Source organism: Talpa europaea (assembly GCF_964194135.1).
Source record: "Talpa europaea genome assembly, chromosome: X".
NCBI lineage: Eukaryota > Metazoa > Chordata > Mammalia > Eulipotyphla > Talpidae > Talpa > Talpa europaea.
Window position 1 is genome coordinate 56,110,733 of NC_140081.1, and position 19,272 is coordinate 56,130,004.

Here is a 19,272-nt window from a genome sequence, read left to right on the forward strand (position 1 = left end):
GTGTCTTGCTGTATTTTTCCTTTTGTTGTGGAAGTTTGGTGTTCTTCTTGCTTCTTGTGTATGAATTCTTAGCTCCTTCTTCACATTTGGGAAGTTCTGTTCAATTATCCCCTTGAATATTTTCTCTGTTCCTACATCTCTCTCCTCTCCTTCCAGTATTCCTATAACTCTTATATTTCCTTTCCCCATGGAGTTAGATAGTTCCCGAAGTATTTCTTCTGTCTTTTTCCTTCGTACTTCTCTTTCCTTTTCTGTTTTGGTTCTTTTTATTTCTGTCTTCAAGAGTACTTATTCATTCTCCATTTCACCTATTCTGCTTTCATTGCTTTTCCCAGAGTTCTTTAGCGCCTCCATTAATTCTTTGATCTCCTGCATTTCTTTTACTTCCCTCTTTAGGGATTCAATTTCATTCTTCTGATCGTTGATTATTTTCCCCTTATCATTGTTTTCCTTTATGACTTCTGTCAGTTTGTAATCATGGCAATTTTACATTCTCTTTCAGGAAGGCTCAGTTCTTCCAAGTTACTGTCATTGCAATCTGAGGGTGGTTTTCTTTTTGTGGTATGCTTTTTTTTCCTGAGGAGTTGCTAAGTTGCGTGTGGTTCTTCTACTCCCTAATGTCTGTTTTCTAATTTGCCTTATGCATTGGGACACTGTGTTGCTGGGACTGGCCTGCATCTTGGGGGAACTTCTCCTCTCCCCTCTGGCTCCTCCGGGAACCATCTGTCAGTTTCAAGCAGTCTTTACTGAAGAAAGGTCCCTGTTCTAAAATGCCGATGTGGGGACTCACTCCCCTGCGCACCTGGTCTGCCCTGGCGGTGGGTTCCCGCTCCCCCTCTGGGCTTGGACTGCAGGCCAGAAGGGGCCTGGTGTGGGCGAACTTCCCAGCTCACCTCTGGCTCCTCCGGAGCCTTCTGCTGGTTTCAGGCAGTCTTTACTGAAGAAATGTCCCTGTTCTAAAATGACGATGCGCGACGCACTCCCTGCGTGCCCGGTTGGGGTGCTGTGTCTGCCTTGTGCCACCGTCGTGGGGAACCCATGCCCTGAATTTCGTGCTTCGAGTCTCAGTTCCAAAGCCCTCAGGTCTAGGACACGGGCTGTAGCCCAGTTCAGTGTCCGCAGATATGGCACCTTTTGCACACCACTCCCGTTTCCGGGTGCCTGGTTTCTGATTACTCAGGGAGGGACATTCACCTCAGTGAGGGCCCCCGCACATCTCCCCGCAAACCTAGGTCGCAGGCTCTGGGACCTGGGCAGCTGCAAGCTTTTACTTTTCAAGCATGCAGCTTTTCTGCACAAGCTTACCTGCTGGCCTGGGACTGTGTGTAGGTCTCCGGGAGTCTTTGTTTTTCTCTAATGGTGCCTGGAGCCATTCGCTCACCTCTGCAGTGAATCCTGCAGAGTTCTCCACAGCTCCAGTTCACGGGGTGTTGTGGCTGAAATAGTTCCTTTCTACTCACAGTCCTGCTTGATGCGTAATTTGTTCTTGGTTGTTTTAGATTTTTTGTTTTTTCCTCCTTCCTGTTGGTCAGAGTGTGTCGACTTTGTGGGTGGGTGAGGGTAGCAGGGTTCTGAGCTTTCCTCCCTTCTAGTCCTCGTTTATGGCAACTTTCTTCTTCAGGTAGTTTGCTGGAGTCATCTGTTTATCTTCTGTGTCCCAGTTCTCACTGGGACCTACCGCTTTTCCTCCCTATTAACTTTTTTAAATGGGAGATCTTACTCTTAGCGTTTCCTCGCCACCATGTTGTTCCACCCCCTACACACACTATTTAAATAATATATTATTAATCATCACAATTTAGGCTGAGTTTCACAACTAATGAACTGTTAGTCTTTTCAGAAAGTAAAGGGATGTGTATGAGGATTATAAATAAATTTATCTCTATATATCTATGATCTATCTCTATCTACAAATAGAATTTGAAAGAAAACTCATTCTTTGATTCATTTCTTCTGTTTTTGTTTCTTCTTTATAAAAATTTGCCAAATATTTACATGTCTATATAACTTTGGGGTTACATTTTCACTCCTTCATATTTGCACATATTTTTGACATATATATGTTATTATAACTATTTTATGTATATTTAACATATGTAAAACGTGTAATGCTGTGTCTTGAATCATTATATTGAGGCATGACAACAGTTGCAGAACCTATAATGTGTAATATCCATTTATAATTGTTGACATATAATTAGCTTATAATATTGAAACCAATATAATCAAAGTCTACTATTCATTAAAATTATGAAATGTTAATTAAATACTAAACAATATTATGAAATGCCATTTAAAAATGAACGTTGATGTCCATTATTTTTCTACTGGTGCTGTGACATTAGGAAACTTTATGACTTAAAACAGTGCAAATTTATTATCTTAAAATTCTTTAGGTCAGATATCTGATATGGATATCACTGATCTAAAGTCAGTGTGTTGGCAGGGCTGCATTTCTTTCAATAGCTTCCAGGGAAGAATGTGTCCATCCCTTTTCCATTTTATAGAGGTCACCCACATTTATTGGCTCATGGTACTCTTACTCCATCTTCAAAGTCAGCAACATTGCCTTCTCTTTCATAATCACATCTCCTTCTGACTCCTCTTTCTTCCTCCAAGATAATTCAATGTAATTTGTCTATCTCAGGTTCTCAGTCATATCTGAAAACTCGATTTTCCATGTAAGGTAACATATTCTCAGGTTCTGGTTGTTAGGATGTGGACTAGACATCTTTGTGGTACCATTATTCTGCCTGCCATGATGATAGACATTGAAAAATATTAATGTCTGCAAGCAAAATAGTAATCTTTAACTCCCATGTTCTTATTTTTTGCATAAAAAGTGGTTTTCATTAAGGGATTTTGAAATGTGCGTCTTGTCATGCAAAATCAATATGAAAATCAATAAGCACAATATTTGACAAGCTATTTCTTAATGGTATGATGATTAGTATTGATTATTAGCACATTTAATTTAATAAATTTATTATTGATGAATTATATATTTTATAAAATAAACATTTTCTGTCCAAGCATATCTATTGCCCTGTCACATATATTGTATATATATATAAATATTCAAACTTAATTCTTTTATGGGTCAAGTTATTTGGATATTATCTGAATATTTTATTGATCATTTTGTCACAATTACTCATTTTTTCTGCATAAACAGTGAATGACATCATGATTTATAGCAATTTTCATAAACCATAATCTTGAGAGTCTTAGAAGTGACTAGAAGTATATAAAAGAAAAATTTTTATTTTAAACTATGAAAACTTAAATAAATTATAAGGAATTGACATTTTTAGCCTTAGTGTTAGTTTTGAAACCCATCATGTGTCCTGTGTTTATCGAATCATTTTGGGAACAGAATTCAATGTTAATTTCTAAGGTCTGGTAGATTACGGTATTTCTTTTCCATAATATTTATCTGCACAGAAAAACTCAACATAAACTAAGTGCTACTATTTGGGAGTTTAATTTTAGTGTTCTAAAGTGTTTAACTTTGGGAGATCTCCTTAATCCAAGAATAAGGTCACCCTACAAGCCTTGGCATGAACTTTTCATCAGTGTAGGAGCTTGCAATAATAGTAACCTTCACTACAAGATTATGTTCATAATCTTTTATGATTTTTCTAGGAAAGAAATGAAATTAATTTTTCTTGATTCTCTACCATCTAACCAGCATGGCACTAGGCCCTTTCATGTTTCTACCCATGTTTAACCATCACAATATTCCATTAATCTATAAGAACAAAATATATGCTTTTGTCTAAAGGTATGTGTTTAAGACCAGGTATTATGGATATGATTGTTTACAGGATAAGTGAGAGATCAGTATTTCAAATATTTCAGTATTGAGCCTCCACTGGTGGTGCTGCGGTTGAGCACTGGGCTGCGAAGCTACCCGCAGCCTCTGCAGCGCCAGTCCGATCCCCGGCCACCTGCGAGGGTCCTACATGGTGCGCAGACCTCTCTCGCCGTGCCCGCTGCTCACCTCTCCTGCCGCGCCCGCTGCTCCCCTCAGCAGTGTGTTTTGTCAATCTGCCTGTTCTGTTCCCCGCTCTGGCTCTGGTGAATTCTCTCACTCTCCCATGCTTCTGACTGTACCCAGTGCTTGCATAAATAAAAAAATAAATCTTTAAAAAACAAATATTTCAGTATTTCAGAGGTCAATATTTCAAATATGGATTTAACCAACAAAAAAAATTGCTGCACAAATGGCATTTCCTTTTGTGTTTCCTTTTGTGTCAGGAACGGATCCAGGAGACTCCCTCTCCTACTCCCTCTCTGGAAGAAAGTCATCGCTCTGGGAGCCAGACCTCCTCCCATCCCAGCAGCAGCAGTGTTTCAAGCTCACCCTCTCAAATGGAACATCATTCTGAGAGAATGGGTGAGTATCTGTCCTGAAAAAAGAAAGCCAAAGATATTATTTCAGAAAATTTTTCTTTAGCAATAGAGAGGAGAGAAAGAAGGTAGAGGTGCTGATGCCTCCTTAATATAAGTAGCTTTTTGTAGTAGTCATTTTTTTTCAGTTGCAGAACAATCAAATGAAACTTAAAATGTTAGCAGTCTGGAAGGTCCTTCACTTACTGTATTGCTGGATCTCATGGGAATAATATCATGGGATTTTTACATAATATGATTAGTTCAATATGTTGGTCATTTAACAATTAGTTGATACAATGTACTTGTTATATTTGCATCATCTTTCCAAAAGAAAGAAAAAATATTCTTTAGCTGGTTGATGGTTTAATAGTTATTAAAAAGTGAATTTGTATATAATTTACTACAAGTTCAACAATTTAAGTCACAAATATTTTACATTATTTTCCCTTCATTTATCTCTTTTTAGTCTATCGGATATCTTACACCATAAATACTACTATGAAAATACTATAATGTTAAAATGGCATATTGGAGACTTGAATCTAATCATATTTCTAGCATTAACTATGAGATTTTGAGTATGTCACTTAATCACTATGAGTTCCTATAGAAATGGAAACTGGAAATAATTATTGCCTTGCCTCATACATGTTATTTCTGTGAGGTTGGATGAAATAATATGTGGAAAAACACATCATAAGTTTAAATGCTGAGAAAATGTAAGGGATGTGCACCATTTTTTTGTGTGTGTGTATGTGACTTTACATTGCTTTTCATACCCTGCTCTCTGATTCTACTCAGGTAGACAGAAGATACCAGATGCATTCAACTGTAGCAACTTATCATTTAGTATATAATAATTATAAACCAAGTGACCTAGGTAAATGTTCCTTAATCTTCTGCACCTAGACAATCTGATTTCTTAAATATCCATTTTCCTTAAGGGAAATTATTTCTGCTCTTCTTTTAGTCTTACTGTAGGGGCACTGTATATGTGAATTTTAAATGTCTACACTTAGTAATACTTATGCTTCAGAATTTTCAAATGCTGTGTGTGTTTTATGGGGGGGGAGGGTAAGTAGAACTTTTTGAGGGATTAGGGGAGATGAGATTCTGGGTTTGTGCGGGCACAGGATAAAGATAATTTTCCCCTTGTAGAAATTCATCCAGCTCTCACTTAGCCTGTCAATATTATATATTGTTTGTGACTCTTTATCTTCATAGTAAACTCAGTGGCTCTTAAGTCTGACTCGCCATTATACCACCTGTAGATCATTTACAAATCTGCAAGGACAGACTAGAGAATAAGAGCCTCATTTACCTGGGTTGGAATAGAATCTGGCAGCAGTATTTTGATTGCTTTTCAATATCTCCTCAGAAGATCCTAATGTGCAGCTGTGGTTAAGAATGACAGAGCTAGAGCTTGAGACTAATGGTACTACAGAAGTAAGTTTAATTCCTGGAAGAACTGACAGAGGTCTTCTAGCTCTACTCTGTTCTATGGACACAGCTAACTTCTTGTAATGACATTGAGTACAATTGATTTAAGGAAGTCTGAGCAATACACAAATCTATAGCTGGATGGCCATTAATAAATAAAGAAACCAAAATACAATTCTTCTCTAGGTATAATCATTGTATTAATGAGGGAATAAGACAGAGGAAAGGGAAAGAATTGTTAAATGACTGATGGCTAAAAGCAAAACACATAGGATAATACACTATGTGATAAATAAATTATAAGAGAATAGTATCTTATAGTTAGAAGGAAAATCAAATATTTCTAAAACAATGTAGTGTTCCAAAAAAAAAAAAAAAGATCTTGACAGCATAAAACATTCCAATTCCCTAGTAGTAATTAGACTTTATATGTATAACACATACCACAATTGTCCAAGCATAATAGTGAAATTGTCTATAAATGAATGAAAAGTTTTGATGCATTTTGTTTTAAAGTGACCACATTTTGTTTACAGAGCTATATATTGTTATAATAAAATATAGATAATTAAACAATAAGCTATGAATATTCACATTTTTCTTCTCAATATATTTTGTAAAGACTTAGTCATCAAAATGTTACATTTCATCTACTAATTTTGAGATATATTAATATCTCAGTGTTTGCAAAAACACTGTTATGTGAGCTAAATGCAGTTGTTTTAACCTTATGAAATTAAATGGTAAATTATTTTCAGAAGCATTTTGATAAATGTATTTTTAAATATGGAGGCAAATAGCTAACTTGCATATGAATTTTAAGAGAGGAAATATTTCAAATGATTTAAAGGGAGTATGTTGGTAATTTTATATGTACTATGTGTTATTTAAACTTTAAAATTCACATGATGAAGAGACTTAGTGATTTTTTAATTAAATAATCATCAAACCAAAGGAAATTTTTCCACTTTTTCAGGAGTAGAAGTGTAAAAAATTCATGATAGTTGTTTGGGTATAAAGTAATCCCTTTATGTAATGCTTTTGTGCCTTTCTTTTGGGTGTTTTGCATAGAAGATTACTTATCTATATTTCTTATTTATAGTTATGATGCCCAGCAATAGAGAGGAACTTATTGTTGATCAGGATAATGGACCAACTATCAAAAAATTCCAAAGAGAAAGTAAAGGTAAAATTATTTTTGCTTATTTGATGTACACATAAGGGTCAAATACTAATTTCATTACATCCCAATACTTTATGTTGCATTCACATTTCCTTAAGTCAGAATGGATCCATATGATTTTAGATAAATTATGTAAAAACATAGTTTACTTGAAGTTTGTTAATTTGATGTTATAATTGACATATCAGCCCAAAGTTTGTGCCTGTGGTTGGGAAATATACCCTAAGCCCTTTTATTATGACTTCTCAGAGACATCTAATTTTTTTTTAATTGTATATGTACTTTTTTTCACTGTGTTTAAGTGATTCATCATTTGCTGACTATGTTTGAAAAACTGAATTGCTGTCATGGAGGAGAGATATTCTTCTCAACACTGAAAAGTGATTTAAAAAATATATATTCTAATGTGGATACATCAAATGAAAACTTAACAAATTAATCCAACAAAGCAATTATATCATATATTGATAGATAAAATGTCAACCTGGGTTTTTATCCACTGAGCTACATGTGTCACTCTGTACAATATCCAGTTTTTCTTTAGGATATTTAAAGAAGCTAGGGAGAGTAAGAATTTCAAAGTCAGTCCTCCCTGGTGTCACAGGGGTTAAAGACACAGCACTATCAAGCCTCAGTGTGCCAGGCACTACAGCACAAGTTCTATCGAGATACCCAGCCCTCCAGGGAGCTAACCCACAAGGTGCAGCAGACCTCCCCTGTCTCGCCGCTGCTCCCCTTAGTAGTGTATTTCAATAGATCCACCTGTTCTGCTTCCCAACTCTGTCTCGTGAATTCTCTCACCGCATCCCCCCCCCCCCCACCTCTGGCCTATGCCCCAGTTCTTGTATTCATAAAGAAATAAATCTTTTAAGAAAAGAATTTCAAAGTCATGCTTTCCTGATATTAAAGCTGAATACAACTTTAAAAATAAAAGAGGCTTAAGAAGAAAAAGAAAAATACATCAAAATATATTATAAGCTGTATATTATAACTGTTACCATGTTAGGCAATAATTATAAGCTAAAGAATATAGCCTAACATAAATTATCAGGTCATAAGATGGTCTGTACATCATGATAAAGTACATCTCTCTCTATTAAAGATGTTCATAATATATAGACGAAAGACTCAAAGCACTGAAGAGTTTAATGGATAATTTTCTTTCTTCTCTAGAATAAACTTGCTTCCTGATCACATAGATGAGCATTTTAGTTAGAACTGAAATAATGTATGGTTTTAATTGATCTGTGGTTGGTTTCCCTGCCACATGTCTAGTCTTTTCTTGTCCAAATACTAAAAGGCTTTCCCCTCTGGACCTCCTAGATGTAAACAATTGATTTCAGAATAGTTGTGAGAATGGAAGCAGTCAGGTTCAGAATTTTAACTACACAAATGTTTACACAGGCATCAAATTCTAGTTAAAGATGAAACTTCATTTATAATCCAGCAACAATTTGTTCCTGAGACCTTTAATCTCATTTTGGGGCGGTATTAAGGACCACTTGGGGGCCTCCCCGGTGGCGCAGCAGTTGAGCGCTGGGTTGTGAAGCTGTCCGCAGCCGCTGCAGTGCTGGTTCAATCCCCGGCTGTTCCTTGGCCACCGGAGGAGGGTCCCACATGGTGCGCAGACCTCTCCTGTCGCCCGCTGCTCCCCTCAGCAGTGTACTTCGGTCCTTCTGCCTGCTCTGCTCCCCGCTCTGGCTCTGGTGAATTCTCTCACCCTCCCGCGTTTCTGACTGTACCCAGTGCCTGTATGTATAAATAAATAAATAAATAAATAAATAAATAAATAAATAAATAAATAAATAAATAAATCTTAAAAAAAAAAAAAAGATCACTTGGTATAAAGCAGCTTTTCTAGGAAAATCTCAATCCGCACATGATACATGTGATTCTATCAGAACTGTAAATCCCATAAGTTAGAAAGGCATTTAAGGCTGCCCTGTATGCTGCAGTGCTCAAGCACACACTGCTGTATCTTATGAAAAAATCACCTGGAGTGCTAGTAAAGATGTACAGTAATGGATTTTCATAAAATACACAGCAGTATGTATTAGAATTTTTGAATCTCTTGCTGTGGAATGACGGTTTTACTCATTTCAATCAAATAGGTTGGTCACACATCCTGATGAGGATATTAATAGACAGGAATGGCATATTAAGCTGTACCTCAACTATAGTGTAAAACTTTTCTTTCAAATGAGGTTTTTATATCAATTTCTACCAGTTATATTTGTGATGTTAACATAAAATGTATTTTCCTCAAATAGATTTAGTATTAAAGGAGAGTGCAGTTAAAGTGGAACTCTCACCATTTATTATGACAAGTAAACAGTTTATACAACTGGAGCAGGCATATGTTTTCACATCTGTTTTGTGTAATATCATCATGATTTAAAAATGATCTATAGCTCTAGAAATTATAAAATGCCAGCTTTGATATTATATGTAAATTTCCAGAAAATGAATAAATACCATTAGAGTGTGTTTCAACTAGTCTGCCTCATACTGTGCCTTATAAATTTGGGTGACAGTGTAATGCATGTTTCAAATGATAATTTGAATTTTGCATTTAATTTTCATATGCAGACAATTAGAAGTCTATGTGATCTGGGCTTTCCTGTCAGTGACTTCCATTTAGACTCTGTCCAAAATGACTTACCAAAACTCCTATTTTAGTTTTGACTCAAATAAACTTTTAGTTTTGTCTAAACTAGTTAATCAGTTAAGTGAATAATTGAATTTTATTTTCCCACAGATTTTGTCAAACAATTTGACCAAATCAATTGCATGTTATAACATTGCATTGCATGGTTTTTAATAGGCAGTTCTGTATTTCTTTAAAGTAGAGCAGTTGGGACTATCCACCCTAGTTTACTCACATAGGAATGGTGACAAAAATTTAAAGTGGAAAAATTGTAAGAGGATACCACATTATCATAAGGGTAACTGCAAAATAAATGAAAAAGAAGGAAATGTATATTGTTGTAGGTATTATTACTTTTTAACCCCTTGAGTCCACTTTTTTTTCTATGCACAGGTAGAAATTAATGAAAGTAATTAATATTCTCTTTTCTCTTATAATATCAGATGTTTTTGAAAAGGGGGAGATTAATATTCTTTATATTATGTGCCAGGATTTGTGTATTTCCATTATTAACAATTGCTCAGTTTTCAAAACTGATAATGTTTTTTTTTTTTAATTTTCTAGAGGCATGTCTTATTTATTTATTATTTGTTTGTTTGTTTGGTTTATACATGCACTGGGTACAGTCAGAAGCACGGAGGGTGAGAGAATTCACCAGAGCCAGAGCAGGGAGCAGAGCAGGCAGAAGGACCTAAGTACACTGCTGAGGGGAGCAGCGGGCGGCAGGAGAGGTCTGCACACCATGTGGGACCCTCCTCCGGTGGCCGGGGAGCAGCCGGGGATCGAACCGGCGCCGCAGAGGCCGCAGGTAGCTTCGCAACCCAGCGCTCAACCGCTGCGCCACCGGGGAGGCCCTGATAATGTTTTTTTAATGAAACCACTTTTGCTAAAAAATATTTAAAAGACTATTTCTTATAAATGTTATATTAAGTAGATAGAAAATGCATTCAATGCATTAAAAAGTTCTCATCACATCTGTAAAACTAGTTCATATCAATCATTTTATATTATTGGTATCCACAAAATATTCCTATTAATTGTATTTGAAATGTCATTCCTTTTGTTTGCTTTTGAATTACAATTTTGACTATCATGGTACCTGTTATAGCTGTTTCAAAACTTGTGAAAACTACTTTTTAAATGATAGGCCTTATAAAGAGAGATTGTTTAGTGAAAGGTAAAATGTAACATGATATATACAGACCACAGATTTATCCATAAAACTTTGCAAAGAACATTTTTATTAAATTCCAGCACCTGTTTATCAGTGTGCCATTAATGAGAAAAATATCATATCATTTATAACTTAATAACTGTTAAGTACCTGCAAATAGCCATTGCTTTCTACAATGTAATCATCAAAGTAGCTAGTACTTACTAAGAACTTACTATGTGGGCCTCCCTTGGTGGCGCAGTGGTTGAGCGCTGGGCTGCGAAGCTGCCTGCAGCCTCTGCAGCACCAGTTCTATCCCCAGCTGCCAGCGATGGTCCCACATGGCACGCAGATCTCTCCTGCCATGCCCGCTGCTCCCCTCAGCAGTGTATTTCATCACTCTGCCTGTTCTATTCCCCACTCTGGCTCTGGTGAATTCTCTCACCCTCCCGTGCTTCCGACTGTACCCCAGTGCTTGTATAAATAAATAAATAATAAATCTTTTTTAAAAAAAAAAAAGAACTTACTATGCGCCAAACATTCTTCTAAGTGTTTTGCATGGATTATTTCATTAGATACTGACATTAAATTTCTCATTTACGTATGAGAAAACTGAGGCCAAGGGGGATAGTTTCTTGCTCTAAGTCACATGCAAGAAGAGGTAGGTTTCATAACTATTTTATTGGACTCACTCTTATCCACTCCGTCTTATTCAGTCCTAATATAAAAAGAAACTGTACCAAATCATAAAGTTTAGGTGTTAATTATATTAAATCATGTGACACCACAGTTTAAAAGACACTAAAACAAAGGGAAGATGTGAAACAGCATATTGTAAGTAAAATAATACTGGACTTGAAATAAAAAATTCTTGGGTTTTGGACCCATACTTTTCATTTGTCAGATGTGTAAGGTTGGCTTTATCACTTAATATTTCTCAGTCTTGGTTACCTTTCATTAATAAAATGAGTGTAAAACTTCATTGTGTTGTTAGAAAGTTTAAAACAAATGATGTATGTGAAAGTACTTTTCACAATGTATTATTAGACCTCATTTATAAGTCTTCAGAAAGGTTGGGAGAGGGCTCATTGTCAGTGTTAGAACATTTATGATAGTAAGAAATACTCCAGGGTAAATCCATAGTAGCACCAAATTTAATGCATAATATTTAACATGATGGCTCTGAATCATTTAAGTTTTTACTTAATTTACTTTTATATATGAATTGCTATTTAAAATGAGAGTATTCTAGACCTCAGTCACAATCTAGGTAAACCCATTCTATTCATGATCTACAGTGACCTCTGGTTTTTCAATATGCAAAATACTCATAAAACTATGTGTCATATAGTGAATGTATAGAAACCAAGTGACCTATAAGTGACTCCAGGATGTTACTTGGTATATTTTTGCCCAGGGTCTTTTTATAAATCTAAATAATGCTCAAATGCTAAAGGAAACATTGTACAAAAATAAACAATGATGTAAAATATGTAAATAAACTATATAAAAATTTTAAAAAGCTAATGTCTTTCACCACTATCACTTCATTCTTGAAATGTATGTGTATATATGTATGTGTGTGTGTGTGTGTGTGTGTGTAATTAAAGTAACATTGGTTCACTATTGTGTATATGATTTAGAGGGATAGGATCTCCCCCTTCAGGTGATGCTACACACAGCACCCACCACCAAGACACCCATTAAACCTACGCCAGAGTCACTTGTGTTCCCTCCCTACTTTGTCCTCTCCCCCTCCCTCTCCTTCTCTCTCTCTCTGGTAGCCTCAGTTCTACAGTCAGATTCCCAGGGTTTGTTACTGGCTTACCTTTATCCTGATATGTTTTTTTTTTTCTTCTATGAGTTGACTCTATCCTGATCCTCTACTTTTCTTTTTCATTTCTTCCCCCACTATATTTTAAAGGTAACTTTCTCTCTTGCCTCTATGTTTAGATGTTCTCCAGTATCTTTCCTCAGAACTCTTCTTTCTCTAAATACCTTATTTCTTTGGAAATCCTGTCTACATCTATGATTTTAACTGCCACATCTAAGGGAATGTCTTCCAATGCATATCATTTCTATGTTAAACTTATTTGTTTTCTTGACCCTGGCATTCACATTTCTAGACACAACAGTGTCCTAAAAAGTGTTCATCAACTTACTCTCAATAAATAATTAAGTATTCCTGATTTGAAGAATCTGCTAAATTTTTGTGGTATAAATTACTCTATTATGCCAAGTTTAAAGTAAGAACATGATATGATTGAGGATGGACAAGGAAAAAATGCTAACGAGTCACCTGCCATGCCATTGTGAGTTGATCCCAATACACCACTGCCTTTGCCACATGTTCTAAAAATCTATCTCCAGACATATTTTCTATTTCTGCACCAAATTAGATTAAAAAATTTTTACATAATGTGTACCAAACATTTCTACTTGTATATTTTATATATTGCTATTTTGTTTGTGCTAGTCATGGTAAAGCCTCATACTCCCCCTTTACCTATTGAAATTCTAACCAGGTTTTCAAGGACAAATTCCTTGAAGATTCTCCTGACATTAAAACTAAATTTCTTTGTTACGTTGTTTTTTGAGTTCCTTTTACTAATTCCAAACTTCCCTATTTTCCTCCACCACCAGTCTAGGGATTTGTTCTTCCTCCCAGGAGTACTCAGCCCAAACTTACTAATTTCCTTAATACCTAAGTTGGAAACAAATTGATAGCTGGTGGCCTGAACAACAGCTAGTCAGCATGGTTTGATGTATGCTAGTGGTACATTTAAACTCTCTCCCTCCATGTTTTATAAAGTAGTAGAAACAAGTTTTCCTGAAACAGATCTACTACCCACACCCTAAACACAGTTGCTTAATCTTGTGCAGAGCTGAGCTATAGCCAATGAATCACTGCAGTGAATAATTTTCTTTAATGAATAATCCAACATTAAGAATTTAATTGACAATGTAATTTCACTATCATGGGAAAATAAATATCACCAAAGCCTAAACCCTTGTGCTTTATTTACTTTTTGACTGCATAAGATGTGAATGGTGGTTTAATTGACAAAAAGCTTTAGAGCATTATGTATCTCCTATAATGCTACTAATTTGTATTTTGCTTGTAACATTATTTCATTATTTACACATGTATTTTTCTCTGTCCTCCCTAATTTAAGAAAAATATGAGAGAGAGAGAGAGAGAGAGAGAGAGAGAGAGAGAGAGAGAGAAAGAAAGAAATGGCCTGTAAGTATTCAAATGATATTTGTATTTTCCCTAGAAAATATCAAGGAAGGAGGAAACTTGCTGGAAATGTGGGTGAGCGGGCACTCTGAGATCTACTTGCATAAATAATTAGAGTGCAGGCTTTTAGATATTTCTCATCCAATTAACTGATTTAAAGAGTAACACACTGATGTCAACTCTTAATTTGACCTTTTCTGTTATTTGGCACCTTGTAAATTCTCTTTGGGACATTCAAATCTCAGACTAATATCAGTGGTCTGGGCTATATTTATTTACATTGAAGAACTTAGAGATAAAAATATATATACAAAATATATGGGCTCTATTCAAGGAACTAGGTGAGAAAATTGGGAAACAGAAGGATTAGGTAATATGACATTTTGGCATAGCTAATAAACATTACACCAGAATTTGAATCCAAGTGTCTAATGTTCTTTCCTTGTAGTACACTGCTTGATGATCTTAATAAAATATCTTCTGGACAGTGAGTCTACTTTTTATTTCTTCCTGCAAAAAAAGTGTTTACCTTTAGAGATTTGTAGAAAAAATGGCAGGGAATGTCAGGAGGACATAACTATACAATGCCAGGATTTTCAGAGTAAAGGGTTAATATTTTATTTTAAAGTAATGTGATCAAAACACTTTTGGAAAAGTAAATCTATTGGTCATTTGCAGAATGAATTAAAAGGGAAAAACTAGACCTGTGTTGACTCAAAAAATTGAGATTTAGGGGCAATGTGTAGCTTATCAAATCAATTGGAAAGAAAAACCATCCCTAAATCATATATTTTACAGTTATAGAAATTGTGGTTTTGGATAAATTCCTGTAATGGATTTTCCTTTCTTTTCTGCCTTTCTTTCATATGAGTAATTAATAATTGCCTCTACTATTGATATATCATACAAATATCTTCCCTCTAAGGTAGAAGTATGGGACAGAATAGTATTTTTAAGAAACAGATAATTTCTAGCTTCAAGCCAAACTTAAACATTAATTTTCTCATCATGTTTGATAATTCTAAAGTGATTAGTGCATTTTTTTGTAACACCACCAAATTTTCAATACCAACAGCAAAGAAAAAAATTGTGTTTTAGGCTGAATTTCACAATTAGTAATGTTAATTTCCAAAATTAATTATATTTAGTTTTCCTTTAAATTCTGCAAGTTTTTCAAATTAATTTTAGGTTAAACACTAAAAACTACCAGTTGTGTTTATACTGGAGTCCATGCTTTTCTAATAATCTCCTCTTATGTGGAAGAAAAATCCAGTAGAATCTAGAAGGGGTTTGCTTGCAATTATTTAAAACAATTGATACTGCAGAGAATTTGGTAGCCTTATGATAAAATGAACTTAATTGATAAATCTATGTATCTTATATTATATTGAATATTTCCCAACTAATTTTTTTGCATAATGCCAGGATATGTCTATTACTAACTCATGTGAGATTACATAAATTGTTTGAACATTATTTTGTCATTTTTTTAATTCAAGGAGCATATATCTATAATCATGTAGACATACGGTGATGTAATCATAAAGGAATCAAAGAGACATTTTCATAATCTTGTCAGTATCAGAGTAGGTGAAAATGAAGTCATTTAACCTTAGAGACACATTTATTATTTTAATGACAAAAGGGTCTTATTGATTTACACGCCCAAAATGGTATGAGAAGCTCTCTGAGAGCTGCTGGTATCAGGGCATGTTTACATTCTATATAGCAGTTACATTATTTTTGTGGCAGATTTTTGGCTTATAGTGACATTTAAAAAGTAACACTTTTGAAAAACAACAAAAGTAGTCATAATCTTTTCTTATTATAGATATAGAAATATTATGTGGCTTGCTTAAAACTAACATATGATGAGATAACATCCAGAAATTGGACTTAGTTTTGCTTACAAATCAATGTGATGGTGAGACTGCTAAAATTGTATTTCCACTGCTGTTGTTGGCTGAATTTATTAACTTATTAAATTGCTTTTTGATGTATTTTATTTGCAGTTTATCTAAAGAATAAAAATAATGACATTTCATGTGTAACTCCATTATCTATTACTAAACAAAATATACAAGTGATTTAAAAATAGATACTGAAAGGCTTTCTACATTAGTTCCTTAAAAATATAAATTCAAGACACTTTCACAAATATCTAAAGTACATGTAGAAATTACAGTTTTTGTTTGCCTTGAAAGAATAGTTTTAAGTTAATATTGATGCTGAAGTGTGAGGTGTTTAAGTGGGAAGATAATGTTAACTCAGCAGTATCATTGCTTTGATCTTTGTTTAAAATCTTACAAAACTAGATTGCAGTTTGATTGACAACCTTGTCAAAGAGTGAATGAAGACTGACATCGTAATATTGAAAATGCAGCGTTTACAAAACTTGAAACACAAGTTTTTTCATGACTCTGCTTCTTTTGTGGAAGACTGCATTTTACATTGTTTTTAAATACATGTGTACACCACTAAATACAGCTCAACTTGATGATTTCTGTATCTTGGCTTCCTGAATCCTATCCGCCTACTTAAACACATAGTTTAGGTATGTCCCTGTTAGCAAACATGACTGAGAGTCTTTGTTGAAAAGGAAACTCAGAAACCATCATTCTATAGTCTTTTCTTTTTTGGAATATTATCCTCTGGGTTCATGAAATGTTGAAAGGTGAAGTGTAGCACAAACCAGATATTATGCTGTGTGATTAAGAGACAGTTGTTAGGAGCTCAGAATCTAGTCTGAATTCACTTAAAGCTTTGCTTATGATTTGAGCAAGCACCTTTGCCCTCTCAATGCCCATTTTCTCAGCTAGAAAATGGGAAAATAACTGTGCCAATTTGATACTGCTGGGGTGGGTATTAGAGGAGAGAGTGACTATAAAGTGCTTAACATAGGCCTTGGCATTTGTATAATTAGTACTGTTTTTATAGTGCTTTGTACAATGGTGCGCTCACTAAAACAGCTGAGAATGCTTGATGACTGAATTAGAACAAGTGTTTGTATTATGACATATAATTGCCCTATTTAACAAGAAGCTGTAAGTCAGTCTCAATTAAGTATTTTCAGTTGATATACATATTTTGTTTCCTTGTTCCCAATTTCAACCTTATAAAAGTATGAACACTACACAAGCAAACTGCAAAGTACCCATTCATCTTCATTATATATAACTGATGAAATGATACAATTGTGGAGATTTTTACATTATAAAAAGGAGGTATGGTTGCTTTCCCCTTCATCTGGGAGTAGTGTTGATATAAGACTATATTTGGAAAGGGTGGGAAACATAGAAGGATAGGTCATTGTTAGCTTATTCTATCTTTTTAAACCCAGAAATATATGTCAGGGTATATTTTTGCTTCCATTGTATAGAACTAGTGTGCTTAAATGGCTTCACTAAAAACACAATGTGAAAAGAAATCCTGGGTTGCCTTAAGAGAATCACATCATTGGTAAGACATTTGTAGAATTCCCAAGGTCAGATTTTATTCCTTATTATATGGGACAGTAGTATTTGTGTTATTGTTGTTTTAAGGAAATTCTCCTAAAAGCTCACACACATGAAACATTCACTTGGGTGCTTCTGTAGAAGTACACGAACGACACAAGTTTATCTCCAACTTCCCAGGAGCTTAAAAGCTAAGTAAATTAAAATTTCCTTCACAAACCCAAATATAACAGAACCCCTGCGGTTCCTGATACCACAGGGCATCACAGGTGTTGCTGTGTCTGGGTTTGACAGCCTAACCCTGATTTGAGCCATGGGAGCAAGGCCTGTAGCACCCTGGGGCACCTGAGCTCAGTTTACAACCTGGTAGGCTCTGACGGCCACCGCAGCCTGTGTTCCTACCAGTAGGACCTGTGCCCCAACTCTGCCGTAGGTCCCCCCAAGTACAATACATTACCATGCCAGTCTCTGCTGCAGGTCCCACTGCCAACTCAAAACCACCTGACCTCAGCATAGGTTATGTTTCAACACACTGGTGGGTTGTCAGCTTTGAATACCATGCTGGTTTTCAAAATGGAACAATCAGGTTCAAGCACCCAATGAACTGATTAGCTTCCATGCCCACTGTTGCCATTCAAGGTTTTGAGACCATTCCGGAATAGTAAACAAACCAATCAGATTTGACCTCTCCTGGGACCAATAAAGTCCTGGAAATATAGCTGGAATTGTAAATGGATAATCAGGCTTACAGGCAGGTAACCTGAAGGGGGGTTGTCAGGCAAGGCTTCAGAGGGCTTCAGACAGATTTTTCCAGAATAAGGTCTTTGCAGACCTTCAAGACCTCCACAGAGCTCCAAGATCTTTTCATCTGATATCTGCTTCAAACTGCAGCCTCCCCACTGTTCCTGCCTCTATACCTGCCTCTGACATCTGCTGACTGGCACCATCAGCCTTGCTCAGTGTCTCTGAAAGAGATGTACACTGGGGCCTGGTCCCCTGGCACCAACTCTAAAAAGAACTGTCTGATGTTGGCTTATGCACAGCATCTCTAAGAGCTATAACTCTGGTGCCTGGTCCTCTGGCTCTGCCTCCGACCAGCGTTGCTGACCTGTTACCAGCACTGCCAATGTGTGTCTGACCACCTCTAAACAGTGTCCACTGCTTCTGATTCTCTAGCACCGCCTCCCGGTGTTGATGCCTTTAGAGCTTTTAGTCTGGCATCAGGTCCTCCCCAGCCCAAGCTCAAGATAGCTGTTGCTGGCTGCTTCAGTACCACTTCAGCAGCACCACCTGTGACCAGCTCCAGCTGCCAACATGAGTTGGATCCTCGTCCACCACATATTGGTGTACCACCAACTCCAAGCTCTCATCAAGTGGACAATGTCATATTGTACAAGCGCCTTTTGACTTGGACTGCTGGACACTGCAGACACTATCTGCGGTAGGATAGCAACAATTTGTGCTCATAGAAACTCTTTTTCTTTCCCCAACTTCCCCTTTGTTAATAAGCTCTATTGTTGCACCCTGACCCTGAGTGGTGTCTTGCAGTTCTAAGGTGAGGTGAAGGCCCACGAACTGTGACATCCCCCAAGCTTTGAATGGTTTCACAACCATAAAATTTGGTAACTATGCTAATGATTCTTCCTAACCCAAAGTCACATGCTTTTTTTTTATTTTTATTTTTAAGCCATTAGAACCTATTTAATGCCCTGAAAATGCGTTATTGTCACTTACTATGACCTGAGAGTTTCCCATAGT

At 35.9% G+C, this 19,272-nt stretch overlaps 1 protein-coding gene across 5 annotated transcripts in view; it reads left to right on the forward strand.

Annotated features, from left to right (window-relative positions):
- DACH2 (dachshund family transcription factor 2) overlaps positions 1-19,272 on the forward strand; it is a gene marked incomplete at both ends in the record, with an annotated part of 572,537 nt that overhangs the window by 512,723 nt on the left and 40,542 nt on the right. For 3 of the 5 annotated variants that reach the window (XM_084259122.1, XM_084259123.1, XM_084259124.1), the window contains 2 exons: positions 4,261-4,399; positions 6,938-7,021. In XM_084259122.1, the coding sequence (XP_084115248.1) occupies positions 4,261-4,399; positions 6,938-7,021 (223 nt within the window). The remainder of the gene's footprint in view (positions 1-4,260; positions 4,400-6,937; positions 7,022-19,272) is intronic. The other 2 variants (XM_084259125.1, XM_084259126.1) reach the window with 1 other exon arrangement.